General features: G+C 59.9%; 1 protein-coding gene across 9 annotated transcripts in view; it reads right to left on the minus strand.

Moving 5' to 3' along the window:
- Positions 1-16,047, minus strand: part of ARHGAP39 (Rho GTPase activating protein 39) — a 60,601-nt gene that overhangs the window by 12,010 nt on the left and 32,544 nt on the right. For 7 of the 9 annotated variants that reach the window (XM_036233222.1, XM_036233224.1, XM_036233223.1 and 4 more), the window contains 4 exons: positions 14,320-14,751; positions 9,784-9,867; positions 3,753-5,103; positions 2,230-2,791 (listed from right to left, as the gene is read on the minus strand). In XM_036233222.1, the coding sequence (XP_036089115.1) occupies positions 2,230-2,791; positions 3,753-5,103; positions 9,784-9,867; positions 14,320-14,751 (2,429 nt within the window). The remainder of the gene's footprint in view (positions 1-2,229; positions 2,792-3,752; positions 5,104-9,783; positions 9,868-14,319; positions 14,752-16,047) is intronic. The other 2 variants (XM_036233228.1, XM_036233229.1) reach the window with 2 other exon arrangements.

Genomic DNA, 16,047 nt, shown 5'->3' on the forward strand with positions numbered 1-16,047 from the left:
TTTCATCAAGTGGCACCTTGGTCCCCCAGGGTGGTGAGCATGCGCCAGACCTTACACACATGCTGGCAGATGAACCTACGGCGACTGAGGCTGAGGCCAGCAGCATGGGTCGGGGTCAAGGCACCCCACACACGAGCAGGGCCGGCTCGGCCTTAGCCGGCATACGGGACAGGCTACGGTTTACTTTTTCTTTCTTTCTTTCTTTTTAACTTATTACTTATTATTCCTTATAGCACCCTGGTCTTCCTGGGTGGTCTCTCACCCAAGTGCTAACCAGGCCCGGCCCTGCTTAGCTTCCGAGATCAAACATCAGGCTTGCTCAGGGTGGCGTGGCCGCAGACCAGGGACCGCGGCTCCACTGGGGCGCGAACCCAGGACCTTCTGTGTGTAGAGCAGACATGCTGACCGCTACCGACAGCTACACTACGGAAGCAGGCCCGTTTCCTTTTTGTAAGCACAAGCTACACCCTCCTGGGCAGACAGGGCCGTCCTTCCTGGTCAGCGGCCAGCACCCACGTTCTTGACGGGCCAGTGGGAGGGAAAGCAAGGCCCCTCCTCTGGGCTCAGTGCTGAGCAGGGCCTATGGCAGATGCCCCTGGGAGTGGGTCTCAGGGCTGGGAACAGGGCTCCTGCTGGGGGCGGCCCGAAGCCGTAAGTGTGAGACCAGATGCCACAGCCCAGACGCAAGTCTCTGCCAGTGTGACCACAGAGACCCAGTCTCTGTCTATGGGCCCAGACCCCAGGGTGCTCTGATACCACCTGGGCCTCACCCAGCCGTGGCTGCCTAGGCTGCCCCCATTCCCTCTCAGATGCCAGGAAGGTCACACAGCACAGACACCAGAACAAAGGCGCACACATTTCTGTGCCCAGAAACAGTGTCCCGTGGAAGCCCCAGCTGGCAGGAACGGCCCCGGGAGCCTCCGACCTCTGTACACTGCTCACGCACCTTTCACACTTGGCAAGCACTCCTTGGGGCCCCAGGGGCTGCATGCCAAGCAGTGGACACTACTCCAAGCCTCCAGCTCAAGGAAGTAACATTGCAAGGCCTTTGGAAGAGGCTGAGGTGAACTGTAAGCCCCCCTTCTGGAAAGGCCGAGAAGACCAGGCAGAGCCAGGTGACCCATTGGTCTGCACACCTGCACAGGGCGGGAGGCCAGCTGGCACGACCTGCGTGCTATGTTCAGGGACCCTGCTTCAAAACCTGCCTGGATACAGACCTCGCGGCTTCCAGGCTCCTCCCCCAAGCTGACGCCCTGTACGGTGCCCATGCTCCATGCCCCTTCCTGGGGCCCTGCAGCCTGTCACTATATGCACACAGCTGGCCCCACACCTGCGTTGGGGCAAGGCCCTGGCCAGATAGGGTACACGGTCACTCCTGCAGGGCCGGCTGTGGCCTGTCTGACCTGCGGGGTGAGTGAGCTTGTGCGCTCACACAGTGTCCAGACACTGCTCCTCAGCCCTGCGAATGCCCACAGCCACTGGGGTGTGGGGTGGGCTGCTGCAGACGCAGGTGCTATTTATGGCCCTGTCCCTGTGCTCACTCTGCCTAGAAGGCACAGGGCCCTGAGCCTCCCTCAAGCAGGCCAGGCCCGGGTCAGGGGAACCTGATGCGTGGCCTTCTAGAGTCCAGAGCAGAAGCTGACCCTGCACTGGGCCCCAGGAAGCTGCCGGCAGATGGCTAACCTGTGCTGGTTCCAACCTCCGCCCCTTGCAGCAGCTCAGGGCCAGCTTAGCTCGCAGCACCCCAACAGCCTGCTGGTCTCGCCAGACCCAGTGCTGGGTGGATATGCCCTACGGGCACCACGCCCCGCCCACTCTCAGGAAGACCCCCCTGGTAGCAGGACATCTGAAGGCGAATGCAGCAGGCGCACATGGCCGGCTGTGGCCTGCCGGCCCTTGTCGCCGGGGCAGCCAGCCACCGCGGCCCTGGAGCAGAGCGGATGCTGTGTGTCCTCATCTGGGCCCGCCCATCGTCGGCCTGTGGCCAGGGCCCCCGTGGCTCTTCTCAGGGCCCTGGTGCCAAGGAGGGGCGCCATGCGGACCCTCTGCCCCAGGACGGGGCAGGACGGGGCCCTCGGGAGATGCACGTGTCTGCTGGAGGTGTTGCGCTTGACCCACGTACCTGCTGCCCCGAGGTGCTGCGTGGTGCCGGCCAGGGAGCTCTGAGTGTGGCCCTCCCCCGGCTGGCGGCAGAGCCTGAGGCGCCACGGGGCCCAGGCTGGGCCTTACCTTTGGTGTCGTTGACGGGGTCCATGTGCCGGTAGATGTAGCCCTCCAGGTATGAGTGGAACTTGGGTGTGGGCGGAAAGAAGGCCAGGCAGATGGCCATGAGCTCCCAGCCGCGGGCCAGGCTCTCCAGGCGGAAGTTCTCGGTGGTCTGCCGACACAGCTGGATGTAGAGCTCATCCCGCAGGCCCTGCACGCTCCAGCCCTTGGTGGCGATCTCCAAGGCCACGTGCAGAGGGTCAGCCTTGGCACGCCGGTCACCCATGTACATCTGGATCAGCTTGAAGATCTCGCACGCCTCCTTCTTCACGTGGCGGTCACTGGTCACGATCATGGGCTTCTTGATGGGCTCGCTGCTCCAGGCCAGCATGTTGGCGATGGACACCCTCCGCCGGAAGAGGCCCTGCGTGTGCTTGTTGAAGTGCCTGGACGCCCAGTTCTCGATGTCGGTCTCCGAGGACGGCTTGCGCAGGGTGAACGTGGGGAACACGCAGCTGGCGCTGGGCATCACGCTGCGCGTCTGCCGGCTGCTCTCAAACTGGGCGCAGGTGCCGAGGTCCTCGGACTGCGGAGGGCAGAAGGGCTGTGAGGGGTGGGGCCCCACCTGACCGGCCAGGTGAGGGGCAGGGCAGTGCGCCTCTTCTGGCTCCACCCGCCTAACAGACATGCTAGCAGCCTCCCCACACAAGGCTGGGGCAAGGACCCAAGGGGGCCCTGCTTCCAACCCTCATCCTGGGGGCGCCACTTCCAGAAGGCGCCCTCCTTGCTCCTGAGACCAAGAGTTGGGGGGCCAGGGCAGCTCTGGGGGTGGGAGGGAGCCTCTTCCTGTCTCTCTCATCGTCCGCTGTCCTCCTGTATATGGGCCCTTAGGCACACCTTCTCTGGTGCAGCTGGAAGTAGACTTGAGACACCCTGACACTGTGAGGCCCTCTGGCCACCGCCGGCTCTGAGCGGATGCTAGGGCAGATGGCCCACTGAGGTTTCATGAAGCAGATGGTGTGAAAGATCAGAGGTCAGGAGATGAAGACCAGAACATCGGCCCACACCAAGTCCTGGCGCACTGAGCTCCTGGCACGTGACCTGGACGGCAAGGTCTGACCACCATCTGGGCCTACTACTGCCTGGAGAGGGCACCTCAGGCTAGGCCTCTGCTTCAGCCCCAGCTGCAGCCCGGGGCCCTGGGAGTCACTCCGGGCCCGCGAGTGCCTCCTGGCCCCTTCCCCGCATGTGGGAGCCACCTGAGCAGCGCCTGGCACTCCACCTGCACAGCTTGTCACCCGAGCGCTCACTCAGAGGCAGGAGAGGCCCCGAGGGCCCAGTAGGGAACAGCTGCCCCCCCCCCACACTGCCTCTGTCTCCGTGGCCTGGAATCAGGACACGGCCTGGGCCCTGGTGACTTGCCACATCCGCCCCGCCTCACCATGGAAGGAGGTGAGGACGCCCTGCCCTGGTGTTGTTCTTGGGGACACTGGGGATGCCATCTGCCCCACCCCTGCCCCACTGCCACCCTGGCTGTGCACCCCTACCTGTGAGGGGTGGAGGTAGGGCTCCGGCGAGGCCAGGTTGGTCTGCACGGAGACACTCTTCTCGAGCAGAATCTGGGGGAAGGCGAGCCTCTCCAAGGCGCCCCTCTGCCAGTGCTTGCTCTCCTGCTGGGCCAGCGCCTCGTCCTCGCTGAAGGCACGCACCACCGGCCCGGGCATGGGGAGCGGCACGGCTCCGTCGCTCTCGTAGCCGGAGCCGTCCTGCTGCGAGTCCCAGCTGGCGCGCTGCTTCATGTGGAAGTGGGCCTGCTGCGCCTCCCAGGCCAGCCGCGCGTGCGCCAGGAAGGGCTCGGCCCCGCCCCGCGCCCCCTCGGCTTCGCCCGCCTTGGGCTCCGGGCGCTTCGCGGCCAAGCTGGGCCCACTCGCTGGCCGCTCTTCGGCCAGGGCCTGCTCGAGCAGGTCACGGTCCCCAGGGCTGTCCGTGGACGAAGCGCTGGGGGCATGACACAGAGAGGGGTTCCTGCTCTTCCGCTTGCGCGTGCCCGGGGAGTAGCCCGTCGAGGACATGGTGTCCTGCTGGCTGGACCAGGACATGGCGTCGTCCTGGGCCGGCGGCAGGGGCGTGGGCGGGGGCGCGTGCCGCAGCTCGGGCCCCTCCATGCTGCTGTAGTCCCCGGACGCGGCCCCCAGGCGCTGGTCCCGCGGCGGGCAGGGGCTGGGCTGCAGCGAGAGCGAGCCGCCGCCGGGGCTGGGCGCGAACTTGTGCCGCGCGCCCGCCCGCAGCCGGGGGCTCGAGCCGGCCTGCTCCACGTACACCAGCTGCCGCACGTACTCCTTGCCCGCGGGGCTGTACTCCAGGCTCAGGAAGCGCTCCGGGCACTTCTGGCGCGTGAGCACCAGCTGCTGGAAGGGCGAGGCCGAGGCCTGCTTGGGCGACTGCGGGAAGGGCGGCGGCTTCCGCGCGGGAGAGCGCTGGGGCGAGCCGGCCTCGAACTGCACGTCCATGGGCGGCTCGTCGTAGATGGGGGCCTGGTACTCGACCGGGGGCTCCTCGTAGAGGGGGGGCTCGTAGGCGTAGCGCGGGGAGGAGGGCTGTGAGTCGCTGCCGGGCTTGCGGGGCTGGGCCAGCAGCGGGGAGCAGCTGCCCAGCTCAGCTCTCTTCAGGAAGGGGGATGGCCTCCGCTCGGGGAAAAACATGGGCCCGTCTGCATCCGGGGCAAAAGTCTGCAGGCTGGGTGAGTGCTGCCCACCGGAAGGTTTGCGGGAGCGGCCCCCAGGTTGGCTGTCCAGGGGGTACCCATTGCCCTGCGGGGAGAGGAAGCTGGGCTCCCGGTCTGCAACTTTGATGAGCATGCGCTCCTTGGTGCCCGAGTTCCAGCGGAGGGAGGAGGTCCTGGGGGGGGGGGGGGAACAGGCACGGGTCACCTGGAGGAAGTGGAAGGCTGGCCCTGCTGCCAGCCCCGACATACCATCCACCTGCCCTGGCTCAGGGTATCTGGAGGTAAGGCCCGGAGGAACTGGTCATTTCCTATCTCCTTCTTTGCCCCCCACCAATGGGCGCTGCAGCGTGTGAGGGCCTGGAGCAGTCGGGGTCCCCCTGCACACCCCTGAGTCGGCCCTGCAGCACCCTCCAGGGGGCTCTCCGGCCAGGGGATTCCCCTTTGAACTGCTGCCATCAAGACACTCCCTGCAAGGGCCTCTCCATGGGCGCCTCTGCCCTGGTCCCGGCCCAGCAGCAAGCACAGAACTCCTTGTACGCTGGAGAGCTGGCATGGCCCTCCCAGAGGACAGGCCTGACAGGACTCCCTCCCGCCCCGCTGCTGGGCCCAGCGCCCACCTGTGCTGCTACCGGCGGAAGGCCGCTGCGCCCGTGCACCTGCACCTCGGGCCACTTCTCACCCAGAGGCTCCTGTGAGCGCTCAGGGGGCAGCGTCCGCCGGCGCCCGCCCGCACCAGCGCTCCTCCCTGGGGCGGGGATGGCGGGACTGCTCCCCGGTGCCCGCTAAATCCTGAGCCAGACTCAGGGCACCCGTGACCCCAGGAGCCACGGGGCCCGAGTCTGGGCCCCTCCACCCTGCGGGGGCCGTGCTGGACTTCGCCTCCTCTGAGACTCACTTGGTGACAGCCCCAGGGTCCTCGGACTCAAGAGCCACACTGCACCCTGCCTGCCCAAGGCCAGCAGGCGTCGGGGAGGGGCGGGAGCTCCTGCTACTTGCTCACTCCCTCAGGCGACCCCGGCGGCTTGCAGGGTTTTCTTTCTGTATATAGCACTCCCATGTGCTTGGGATCCACGGCACTGCTTGGAACTGCGGCTTCACACGTTTTATGATTTTTAGAAACTCTTGACCATTGCTTTTTGAAGTATTACGTCATCTCACGTCTCCTCGCTCGTGGGAATCCACTTCAGTCCTTCCCGTCGGGTGCCACGGGGTCTCGCGCGGTGCACTGTCTCTCCCATCCCCAGCCTCTCCACGCTCCACAAAGGATCTTTTCCTTTGATCGACCTTCCAATTTACTAATTTTCTATTAAGCTATGTTTAATCTACTCTTACACTCATACACTGAATTCTTAGCTTTGGTTATATATTTCAGTTTAAAAGTATCTTTCCTTTTAAAAACAGAAAATTTTCGGAGTGCTTTCAGATTAATAACAAACTCGAGTGGATGTATGAGATTTCCCATATGTTCCCCGCCCATATTCACGCCTCCCCAGCGGTCAACATTCCGCACGAGAGTGGTACAGGCACTGTAATCAGTGAACCCACACTGACACGCCACCGTCACCCAAAGTTCGCAGTCCACATTACAGTTCACTCTGGGCGTGGTGTGTTCCATGGGTTTGGATCAACGCAAGACACGTACCCCCGTTACAGTATCAGAGCATCTTCGCTGCCCTAAACCTCCTCTGTCCTCTGCCTGTTCTTCCCTTCCTTCCAACCCACGGTCACATCAGAAGCCAAATCAAGGAGCAAATCTTTAGCCCCCAAAGCAGCCAGTCTGAAAGGGCTGCACGCCAAGGGCCGCGTCCAACCACGCCACGTTCCGGACTCACGCGGTGTGCAGACGGCGCAGACTGGCTGCTTTCCCTTGGCAGTATGCCCCAAGGTCCCTGCAGGTCTTTCTGTGCTTTAATCTCATCCATTTTCAGTGCTGAATAATGTTCCGCTGTCTGGATGGACCACAGCTGACTTGCCCATCAACTGCTAGAGAACACCTTGGTTTGGGGGATTATGAATGAAGCTGCTAGAGACATCCGTGTGTAGGTTTTCATGTGGATGTTTTCAGCTCCTTTAGGTAAATACCAAGGAGCATGACTGCCGGTTTCTATAACAAGAGCGCTGTCTTCCAGGGTGGCTGTGCCCTGTGCACTCGCGCCGGCAGTGACAGCCCTGTTGCTCCACGACCCCACCCGCACCTGGCGGTGTCCGTGGTCTAGGTGTTGGCCGTCCTCAAGCTGTGCAGTGGTATCTCACTGTTGTTTTAATTTGCATTTCTCTGGTGACGTGACGCGGGGGGCGTCTTTCCTGTGCCTCAGCAGCCAGAAGCAGAATCCCGAGGACTGGGACCCTGCATCCCGAGCCCTGCGGCGGTCTGACTTCTCCTTGGGGTGGGGAGGTCGGGCTGCTGGCGCTGGCGCTGGCCGGCAGGGTTGGACCCTGGCTGTGCCGGGTGGGCCACGTGCCGGCGCGCTGGAGCGGGCAGCCGCTCTGCCCCTGTCCGGCCCTCTCACCCTGAACTCACGCCACTGACCTTGTTGTCCAGCTCCCAACTCACCCATTCCCCAGTGACAATCAGAGGGCGGAGGCGGAGGGACCAAAATGTGCAGCTGATTTTTTGAGAAGCTTGGGATTTCTACTTCCCGCGATGAGGAACTGACTCGTCTCCTTCCCACAGCCCCAGCCCTGCTGTGCCCCTCGGGAGTCCTCCCTGACGCCTCACCTCCACTCTCCAGGGCCTGCATCTGCTTCTCACCCAGAGTCTCTTACGTGTGTCCCCCTGGGACCACTGGGTGGCCCTTTCTACCCAGTCGGCCTCCCTGGGCTGCCCGTGGGCCTCCGCCTGTTTATGGCTCCTCAAACCAGGAAGCCTGTCTTTCTGCCCAGCCGTTCCCTCGTTCCCGGCCAACTCTGCTGGGGTGGGAGGCACCAAGGTGGGGAGACACCACCACTCCTAAATAACAGGGGGCGACTGCCTGGGTGTGGCTGTTCGGTGCGCACTTTCAAATCATGGGGGAGGAGACCCTCCCTCTGCCTCTGGAAGTGCTGGGGTCAGGTGGACAGGGGCAGGGGTGGGCGCGGGAAGGGTCGGCACAGCAACGGGGCTCCATGGAGCTCAGGGCGTCTCTCCGGGGGCCTGCTTTCCAAAGAAGACTGGCGAGCACGGGGCACAACCGAAGCCAGGGAGGGCGGGGCTCCGCTGCCGCCTCTTCAGACGGCGCCTGCTCTGCACGCGGCGCCTGGGCCGACTCCAAACTCTGCAGCACAGTCTGGGGTGCAGCTCCCCGGGGCCCGCTCGCGCGCACCAGCAGCAGACCACACGTGAAGGGGCGCTGGAGGGACAACCTGAGCTACCCCGTCCTCTGACCGAGCGCACCACGAGGTGCAGGGCCTGGGCCACAGCGAGACGGGCTGCTTCCTGCCTCCCCTGCTCCTTGGAGACCCATCTGCAGTGCCTGGGGGGGGGGGCGGCGTTTCCTCTCCATTCCGTCCACTGACATTAGCACCCCTGTTCTTCCCGCTCTGCCCGAGTGCACGCACCCCCAGAACGATGTCCAGCCCAGCTGGCGCCCGGGATGGCGGAGCCAGGGCAGCCCTGGGCCACCAAAGACTAGGAGGGCAAGGCTGGGGACCTGCCCTGCCCATTAGACAATGGTTTCCAGCGCCTGACGTGACCGACACCATCCTAAGAAACAAGCTGTGCTCAGTGAGCGCCCAGGCGCCCCAGGAGGGCTGGGTGGTATCAGTGCGAAGGAAGGTTCTTACGGAGGCCGTGGGCGTGGACTTGCTTACGGCCTTGGAGCTCACAGACCTTAAGCAGCAGTGCCACCTGGCTATGAGCTGCCTGTGTCCCCGAAGGCCACCTGTGCCCGGACCCCGTCCCCTGTTGGTGCGGAGACCCGAGCCCTGGCTTCTGTCTGCAAGCTCCCTCAGGAACTTCTGTTTAGCTCTGGGTCGTCAGCTCCCGTCTTTGGTCTCTCGGCCCCACGCGCCTTTGGAGGTTGGTCCCAGGACGGCCGCAGTGCAGAGGCCCCGCCCAGTCACCACCTGCACCCCGCTTTACCGACGGGGACATGGATGCACAGGGGGGCTGGGAACATGCCCAGCCACACTGCTGGATCCGGGGCAGGCTCAGCTCCCCTTTCTGATATGTTGAGGTGCACACCCAGCTACGATTCCAAGATCAATCTTAAAACTGGGGGAAACTGCCACAGGCCCTTGGGTCTTCAAAGTGCCCCCCAAGCCTGGCACTACTCCTGGTCTGTGCTGGGGGCACCCAGGCCACCCAGAGGCACAAAGCCCACCTAGACCCCACAGGCAGAGGAGGAGGTGCCTGCTCCAGCCAGACACACAAAATAGCCAAGGGATAGCCCTGCCCAGCCTAGCGGCTGCTACACCCCAAAATCCTGAGGATCGTTCTAGAACCTTCCAATACCCCGCAAAGCCAAACCCAGGACTAAGAGAGGTTAAGACTCCCTCCTTATGACGAAAACCAGTCTTCCCCTCCATCTGGGAAGAGCTCCCAGCAAGGCCATCTGTTGAGGACCCCCAGGGCCTCGCCTCTCCGCCACAGGCCCGGGCAGCACCACGGGCTCCATGATTCCCCAGGGTGGGCAGTGACAAGGCTTCTGTTCAACCAAAAGCTGCCACAGGAGCCTAGGGGCCACTCCAGGACGCCTCTGCCCAGGTGCTGGGCCTGACGGCCGCTCCTCACGCCCCACTGCTCAGTGCAGGGCCCTGCACGCTGGGCACATCCAGCCAGCTGCCTCCTGCTGACCCAGACTCTTCCGGCTGAGCCAGGAATTGCCGAGAAAACCACCCTCGGGTCAGAGCGGGGCTGAGATGACGGGTCCCACCTGTAGTGAAGGAGCTGGCCGTCCGCATTGTAATCCCGGTAAATCTCATAGTCCTTCTCGAGGAACACGCCCGGCGGCGAAGAACTGAAATAAGCGAAGTGGAAAACTGGTGTGAACATAAGCGCAGTAACTTAAACACACAGTACAGTTACAAGGACACATCTCGCCCTCTCGGTCTCTCAAAAATGACCTCAGCGTCCTGGCTTCTGCCCACGAAGCTGTCCCCTTCATCAGGTCAAACAGGTACTTCTGCCGTAAGCCCGCCTCCCGGAGTGCCTGGAACGTGGCCTGCATGGAGTGGACTGGGGCCACCTGCCCCGCACAGGGACAGCCCCACTGAGGCTCTGATGGAGGCAAGGACGCCGGCTGCCTGTCCTGGACGGTCGGAGCTCACGTGCCTGCAACGGGGGCCTCTATTCTACGGGCACCATGAGGGGGTCAGTGAGGATCACAGCTCTGGCCATACATGGCCAGGTGCCTGAGAAAAAAGCTGGGGTGGAAACACCTTCGTGGGGACACAGCTGCCTGGGGCGGCTGTGTCAGGGAAGGGCGTCTCTCACCGCCGGTAGGTAACAGTTCTGGAAACGTAGTCGATGCAGTAAGATTTTAAAAAGCAAGGCATTCAAATACATGAAAGATAAAATTATCATCAGTAGCCAACCTAGAAAAACTAAAGACTCAACCACAAAACTGAGTTCACTCACAGAATGCATGGGACCCACTGTGACCCAGGAATAGCACGGGCTTGCACTCTGAGCCCACAGCAGGCTAAGGCCGTCTTAACTACTGAGAGGACCAGGGGCCTGGTGGCGCCCATGCAAGAGCAGACGGACGGCAGGTGCGCCGGAGGGACATGGGCGTCGTGAGCAAATGCCACGTTGGGGAGAGGAAGCAGGTCCCTCCTGGCTCCACACGAAGGTGGCTCCAGACAGACTCAGGCCTCGACATGAAAGATAAAAGGGTAAAGCTAACACAAGATATGTAAGATGATATCTTTGGACCTAGGCCAAGGAGGAACTTTTTAAACAAAACATTGTAAACATAAACCACAAGGCAAAAAACTAGTAAATTTGGTTGCATCGAAATCAAGGACACCAGGAGCCAGATAGCAGGCAGGTGACCAAGTAGAAGGTCCTCACAATGTCTGAAACCAGCAAGAAAGTGACATCTGGAATGTGTCAGGAACTTCTGCAAGCACAGAAAGCCAGTAACTCCAGCAGAAAAATGAGTTAAAACAAAACAAAACAGGCAATTCACATCAGAGAGGACTCGCAGGCTAAATATTCACGACAAGAGAGTAAAAGTCTTGGCAAGCAAGAGGACAATCAGAGCGCAGGTGAGAGCTGCCCCGCTGATCAGACCCGCCGAGAAAGTGGTGTTGGGGCTGCCCGCCCCCGGCCGCAGCACAAATCCCAGGCCCCCTAGCCGCCCCTGCACCCCTGGCCAGCACCCGGGGCTGAAGGTGCAGAGAAGGCAGGACGGGGCCACTGGGAGGAAGGCAGACCCCACAAGATGACACTCCACGGGCAAGACACCTGTGGACGCAGACAGCAGAGGAGCTGACGATGAAAAGCACACACCTGGACTGAAGACGGTGTGAGCTAAATCCTCTCCCGGCCGCAACAACCGCAGTAAATATAATCATGACGTTCAGAAGGGATGAAAAAGAAAACAAACGGCTACCCGTTATTTCTAAGAAACACACCTAAAATAGAAGCAGGAAGGACCATCTTTTGGGAAAGGGCGCCGAGAGGCAAACCCTCGTCAGAGAGAAGCAGCGGCACTGCTTCGACGTCAGCCGAAGTCGCTTCCAGGCAAACATCGGGAGGGGGACAAGGGCAACCGTGGAACAGCAAAAGGAGAACTTCAGCAGGGAGACGTGAGGGCTCCGAGTCGATGCGCGCCCACCCCGTGGCTGCTACACAGACAAACCCCTCCATCCCGGCAGGGGCTTCGCCTCCCAGGACTGACGGACTGGGCAGACACGGTCAGTAAGAAACCTGATGGACACAATGAACAGATCTGACCTAACTGACGAAGAGAGAACCCCAGACCTAACAAACGGGATAGAGATTATTTCTGAAGCAGTCATAAAATCATCTATAAAAATTCAGGATTGAGGCTACAAAGCAAGTCTCAAAAAAAAAAAAAAAATGAATTCAGTTGGCACTCAAGAACAAGAAAGAAAACAACCTACAGTTTTAGAAAATAAGACATTTCTAAGTTACAAATGAGTCAAAGAAGCAGGCTTAATTAAAATTAGAAAGTATTTAAAGTTGAACAATGATGCCAAATCTGTATCCCAAAGTCGTGCAATGGAACTAAGGTCAGAAGCGCTGAGAAGTCCATGCCTCAAAAGTTCACTGAGAACAGTGGGAACCAAGGAGTTAAGCTTCCAACAGGCTCGCTGGAGCCCAAAGGGTTCTCTGAACACACCAGAGAGGCAGAAACCCTCTGCGACCGAACGAGAGAGGCATGCGCGCACAGCTCTCGAAACAGACGAGCACCATGGGCAGCTTTATGCCACTGTGTTTACAAACAGGTAAATGGATGACTTAATATAAAAACATTTCATAAAATTGGATTTAAGGTATTAAAAAACCCAAACGTTCCTGCAAGCATTAAAGAAATAGAATCGATAGTTAAAACCCTATCCAGACCAGCCCTGGGCCTGACGGCGCACAGCGCCACACGCCTGGAAGCAGACGGTGCTTCTCAGGGCAGAAGGCACGCTGCGCCCTCCGAGCCAACACGGAAACAGCCAAACGCAGAAAAGGAGTGGACGAGCACACGCTGCTTTTCACCAACATGGAAAAAAACCTAAATAAAATATCAGCAACCTGAGTCTATCTACAAAATTACACAAACCAAGTATCCCAGGAATGCAAGAAACAGAATGATTTTTTAAAATGCCAACTGCAGTGGCATCCCAGGGCCAGGTAACACAGGACCACGACTGGGTGCTCATGCTCTCACAGTCCTGGAGGCCGGAGTCCAAGGTCAGGTGTCAACAGGGCTGGTTCCTTCTGAGGCCCGTCAGGGCCACTGTTCCGGGCCTGTCCCGAGCTTCTTGGCTCGTAGACACATCGCTCCAATCTGTGCCTGTGGTCACATGGCTTCTCGCTGTGTCTCTAAGAGCGCCGGTCCCACGGGATCAGGGCCCGCCCTACTCCAGGTGACTGCACCGCAACTAATCACATTTGCAAAGACCCTACATCCACTCGAGGTCTCACCCTGAGGTCCTGGGGCTTGGGACCTCAACACCTGTTGGAGACACAATTCGACCCAGAACACTGACAGCAACGGATGGAGAAAATACACTCCATCGATCACGGCACCCATTCATGAAGACGGGCATAGCAGCAGGAGCGGACTGCCACCGCACCCCGGCCGCTGGGCCAAGGCCGGGCGCTGGTCCGCCTGGCCCACTTCTGGCCATCGTTGGGGATGGGCCAGCATCTCAGGAGAGGGACGACGAGTCCTTAATGAGATTAGTGAGAGCTCAACGAAAGTGTAAAGGCAAGCCGGACATAAAAATCAATGTCTATTTACCAGTGATGATCACAAAATATGACTTTAAAAATACAATTTACAAAAGCCAGTGCTATAAAGGTGATACAGCATCTAGAAACAAACCGTAAAATTATGCAAGTCCTTAGTGGTGGAAAGCGTAAAAGACACCATTTCCATATGTGGGAGAAGGCAGCGTGACAGACCTCTGCCTCACCCAAACTGACCTACAAATCCAACACAATTCTAAGTCAAGTCCACACAGGGCTCCTGGTGGGAATCCTGATCCCAAAGACCTCATAACCCTCCTTTATGGCAGAGCATCTAAGACGCTTTTGGAAAAAGGACACTCCGTCCCCCAGACAGAGTGCTGGACAAGGTGGGGCATTGGCTTCTCCAGGCCCAGTCCCCAGTATGTGGGTGACAAAGACATTTGGCAACAGAACCCTAAAAGAACCCAGTCCCTTCACCTAATTACGCAGATGAGTAAAGAACTACAGAGAACTCAAAACCATCGCAGTCCAATAAAAATGAGCCGTTCTCTGAGCCCTGGGCGAGAGGGAACCAGACAGGACACGAGGTCTCGCCCGGCACACCTGCCACCTGCCTCCTCCTCCTGCTCGCCGCTGGGACTGGGGCTCCCGCGATGCAAGGTCCACTTTCTGGGGCCAACTCCAGGCGACCCCTGGAGCCACTCGGCCCCACCGCGCTGCCAACACCTCCTCGGCCTCTGACACCGCGCGCGCCCTGCCCTCCCCCGCCCGAGCAGAGGCACCATGGCCGGCTGCGCGGCCCCCAATGCACCAAATCTGCACGCCGTCTGCAGTGGCAATGCCACTCCTCGGTGGCCAGTTTTGGTGCCAGGCCCTTGTGTGTCCTTCTCAGAGGAGCAAGACGCATCCCACAGTGCAAATCCGGTCTCGGGCACTGAGCAGCGGAGGCCTGCGCCACGCCCGCCCCGCCCGGGCCGCGCCCGCCCACCCCGGGCCTCACCTGCCACCGGGCCTCACCTGCCCCGGGCCTCACCTGCCGCCGTCCTCCTTCCCGGCGCCGAAGGCCGCGTGCCGGCTCCTCCCCGGCAGCTCCTGCGCCTTCTCGCCAGCGTCGGGCTCGGGCTCCAGGGAGGAGCTGGTGCTGCCGTCGCGGCTGACGCTGCTGCCGCGCCCGGGGCTGTTGTCCGCGGACGCGCGGGGGGACTCGGTGTTCTGCTTCAGGGTCTGCAGCTTGGCTAAGGGGATGATGTCGCAGCCCTGCGGCCGGTGCCACACGGTGCGCTGGGTGGTGGCGCTGTAGTAGTAGAAGCGCGACGTGTTGGGGTCGAAGAGCTCCCACCACTGGTTCTCGCTGGTGCGCTTGATGCGGACGCCGGCCGGCGGGTCCCACACGCACTCGCCCGTCGCCAGGTTGGCGTACATGCGCTCGCGCGTGCGCGGCTCGATGATCTCCACCCACTCCAGCCTGCGGGAGGGCGGCAGGGTCGGCGCGCGCGGCCGGGCGCGGGCCCCGCCGCCCCGGCCCTGCGCCCCGGCTCCGCGCCTCCTACTTTGGGGTTGACACGGTTATAAGAAAAACGATTTCCGATTTACGGACAAGCTGGAAAAGTCTCCCTCCAGATTCCCCACACTGCACCCCACACTGCACCCCACACTGCACATGCAAGGGGCAAGGTCTGGCGTGAGGATGCAGGGGAGCAGAGGGGGGGCAGGGGGGGAGTTCGCTCTGTCCCACGGCCAACAGCGCCCGCTCCCCAACACCGCGCGGCCGCTCCTCCCCCAGGCGCCCGCCCGGCTGTCCCGCCCCCCGCCGCGCTGCTCCCCGCTGCGGCGGCGCCGCGGGCCAGTCTCGCCCGCAGCAATCACTGCGGCGCCGCGGGCCAGCGCGACGCCCTGCTTCCCTCACCCGCCACGGGGCTGCGCCGCAATCCTGTCCTAAGTGCCCTGTAATTAAGACACTGTCGTGTTAGCAGTGGCTGCTGCGATTGACAGCATGACACCTTTCTGCGTTGCTGTAATTTCCAAATTTTCTACAATGTTCACGGATTACTTTTGCAATTGGAAAAAAATTAAGATATATTATCTCTTATTAAATATTGTATTTTTATGAGGAGCATTTTAGATCTTGCTCCCCAGCATATGCCATCAATTGGGCTCAAATAAACTCTTGTAAAATTTTTAAAAAATAATAAGATAATGTATTTTTCAACTATGACATACAATAACATTTTCAGTATCAATTTTTAAAGTTTTAAACATTTAGTGCACAACATCTCCATCATCTACACACTTTCACACCCGCCTTGGTCTTTCCTTGGCCGTGTGGTCTCTGGGTGTCTCCCTGGGGGCGTGGTCACTGGCTCTGGTGAGGATGTGTATTTTAATGTCAGGGAAGGACTTCCACAGTTAATAAGTAAACGAAGCTATATATCGATTCTAAAAAATAAGCCAAGTGTTTATATATTTGTGAAGAAATTTGCGGGAAGGGTCACACCAAGTATTAGAAGGGGTTACCTAACACTAGTGGAATATCGTACAATTTTACGCCTGCCCTTATACTTACCTAATTTTTTTTATAATGGAAATTTTCAAACATCATAAAAACTGATTAGCATAATGAATTTCCATGTATGCAGTTTAAAATGTTTCCTTATTATTAATGAGGGCAAGCACCTTTCTCATATTCATGAACCATATATATTTTTCATTTAATAAAAACATGTGACTTTTGCCCATTAAAATTTTTTTTCTAATTTGCAGT

Source organism: Rousettus aegyptiacus, unplaced genomic scaffold (genome assembly GCF_014176215.1).
Source record: "Rousettus aegyptiacus isolate mRouAeg1 unplaced genomic scaffold, mRouAeg1.p scaffold_m13_p_15, whole genome shotgun sequence".
Lineage (NCBI taxonomy): Eukaryota > Metazoa > Chordata > Mammalia > Chiroptera > Pteropodidae > Rousettus > Rousettus aegyptiacus.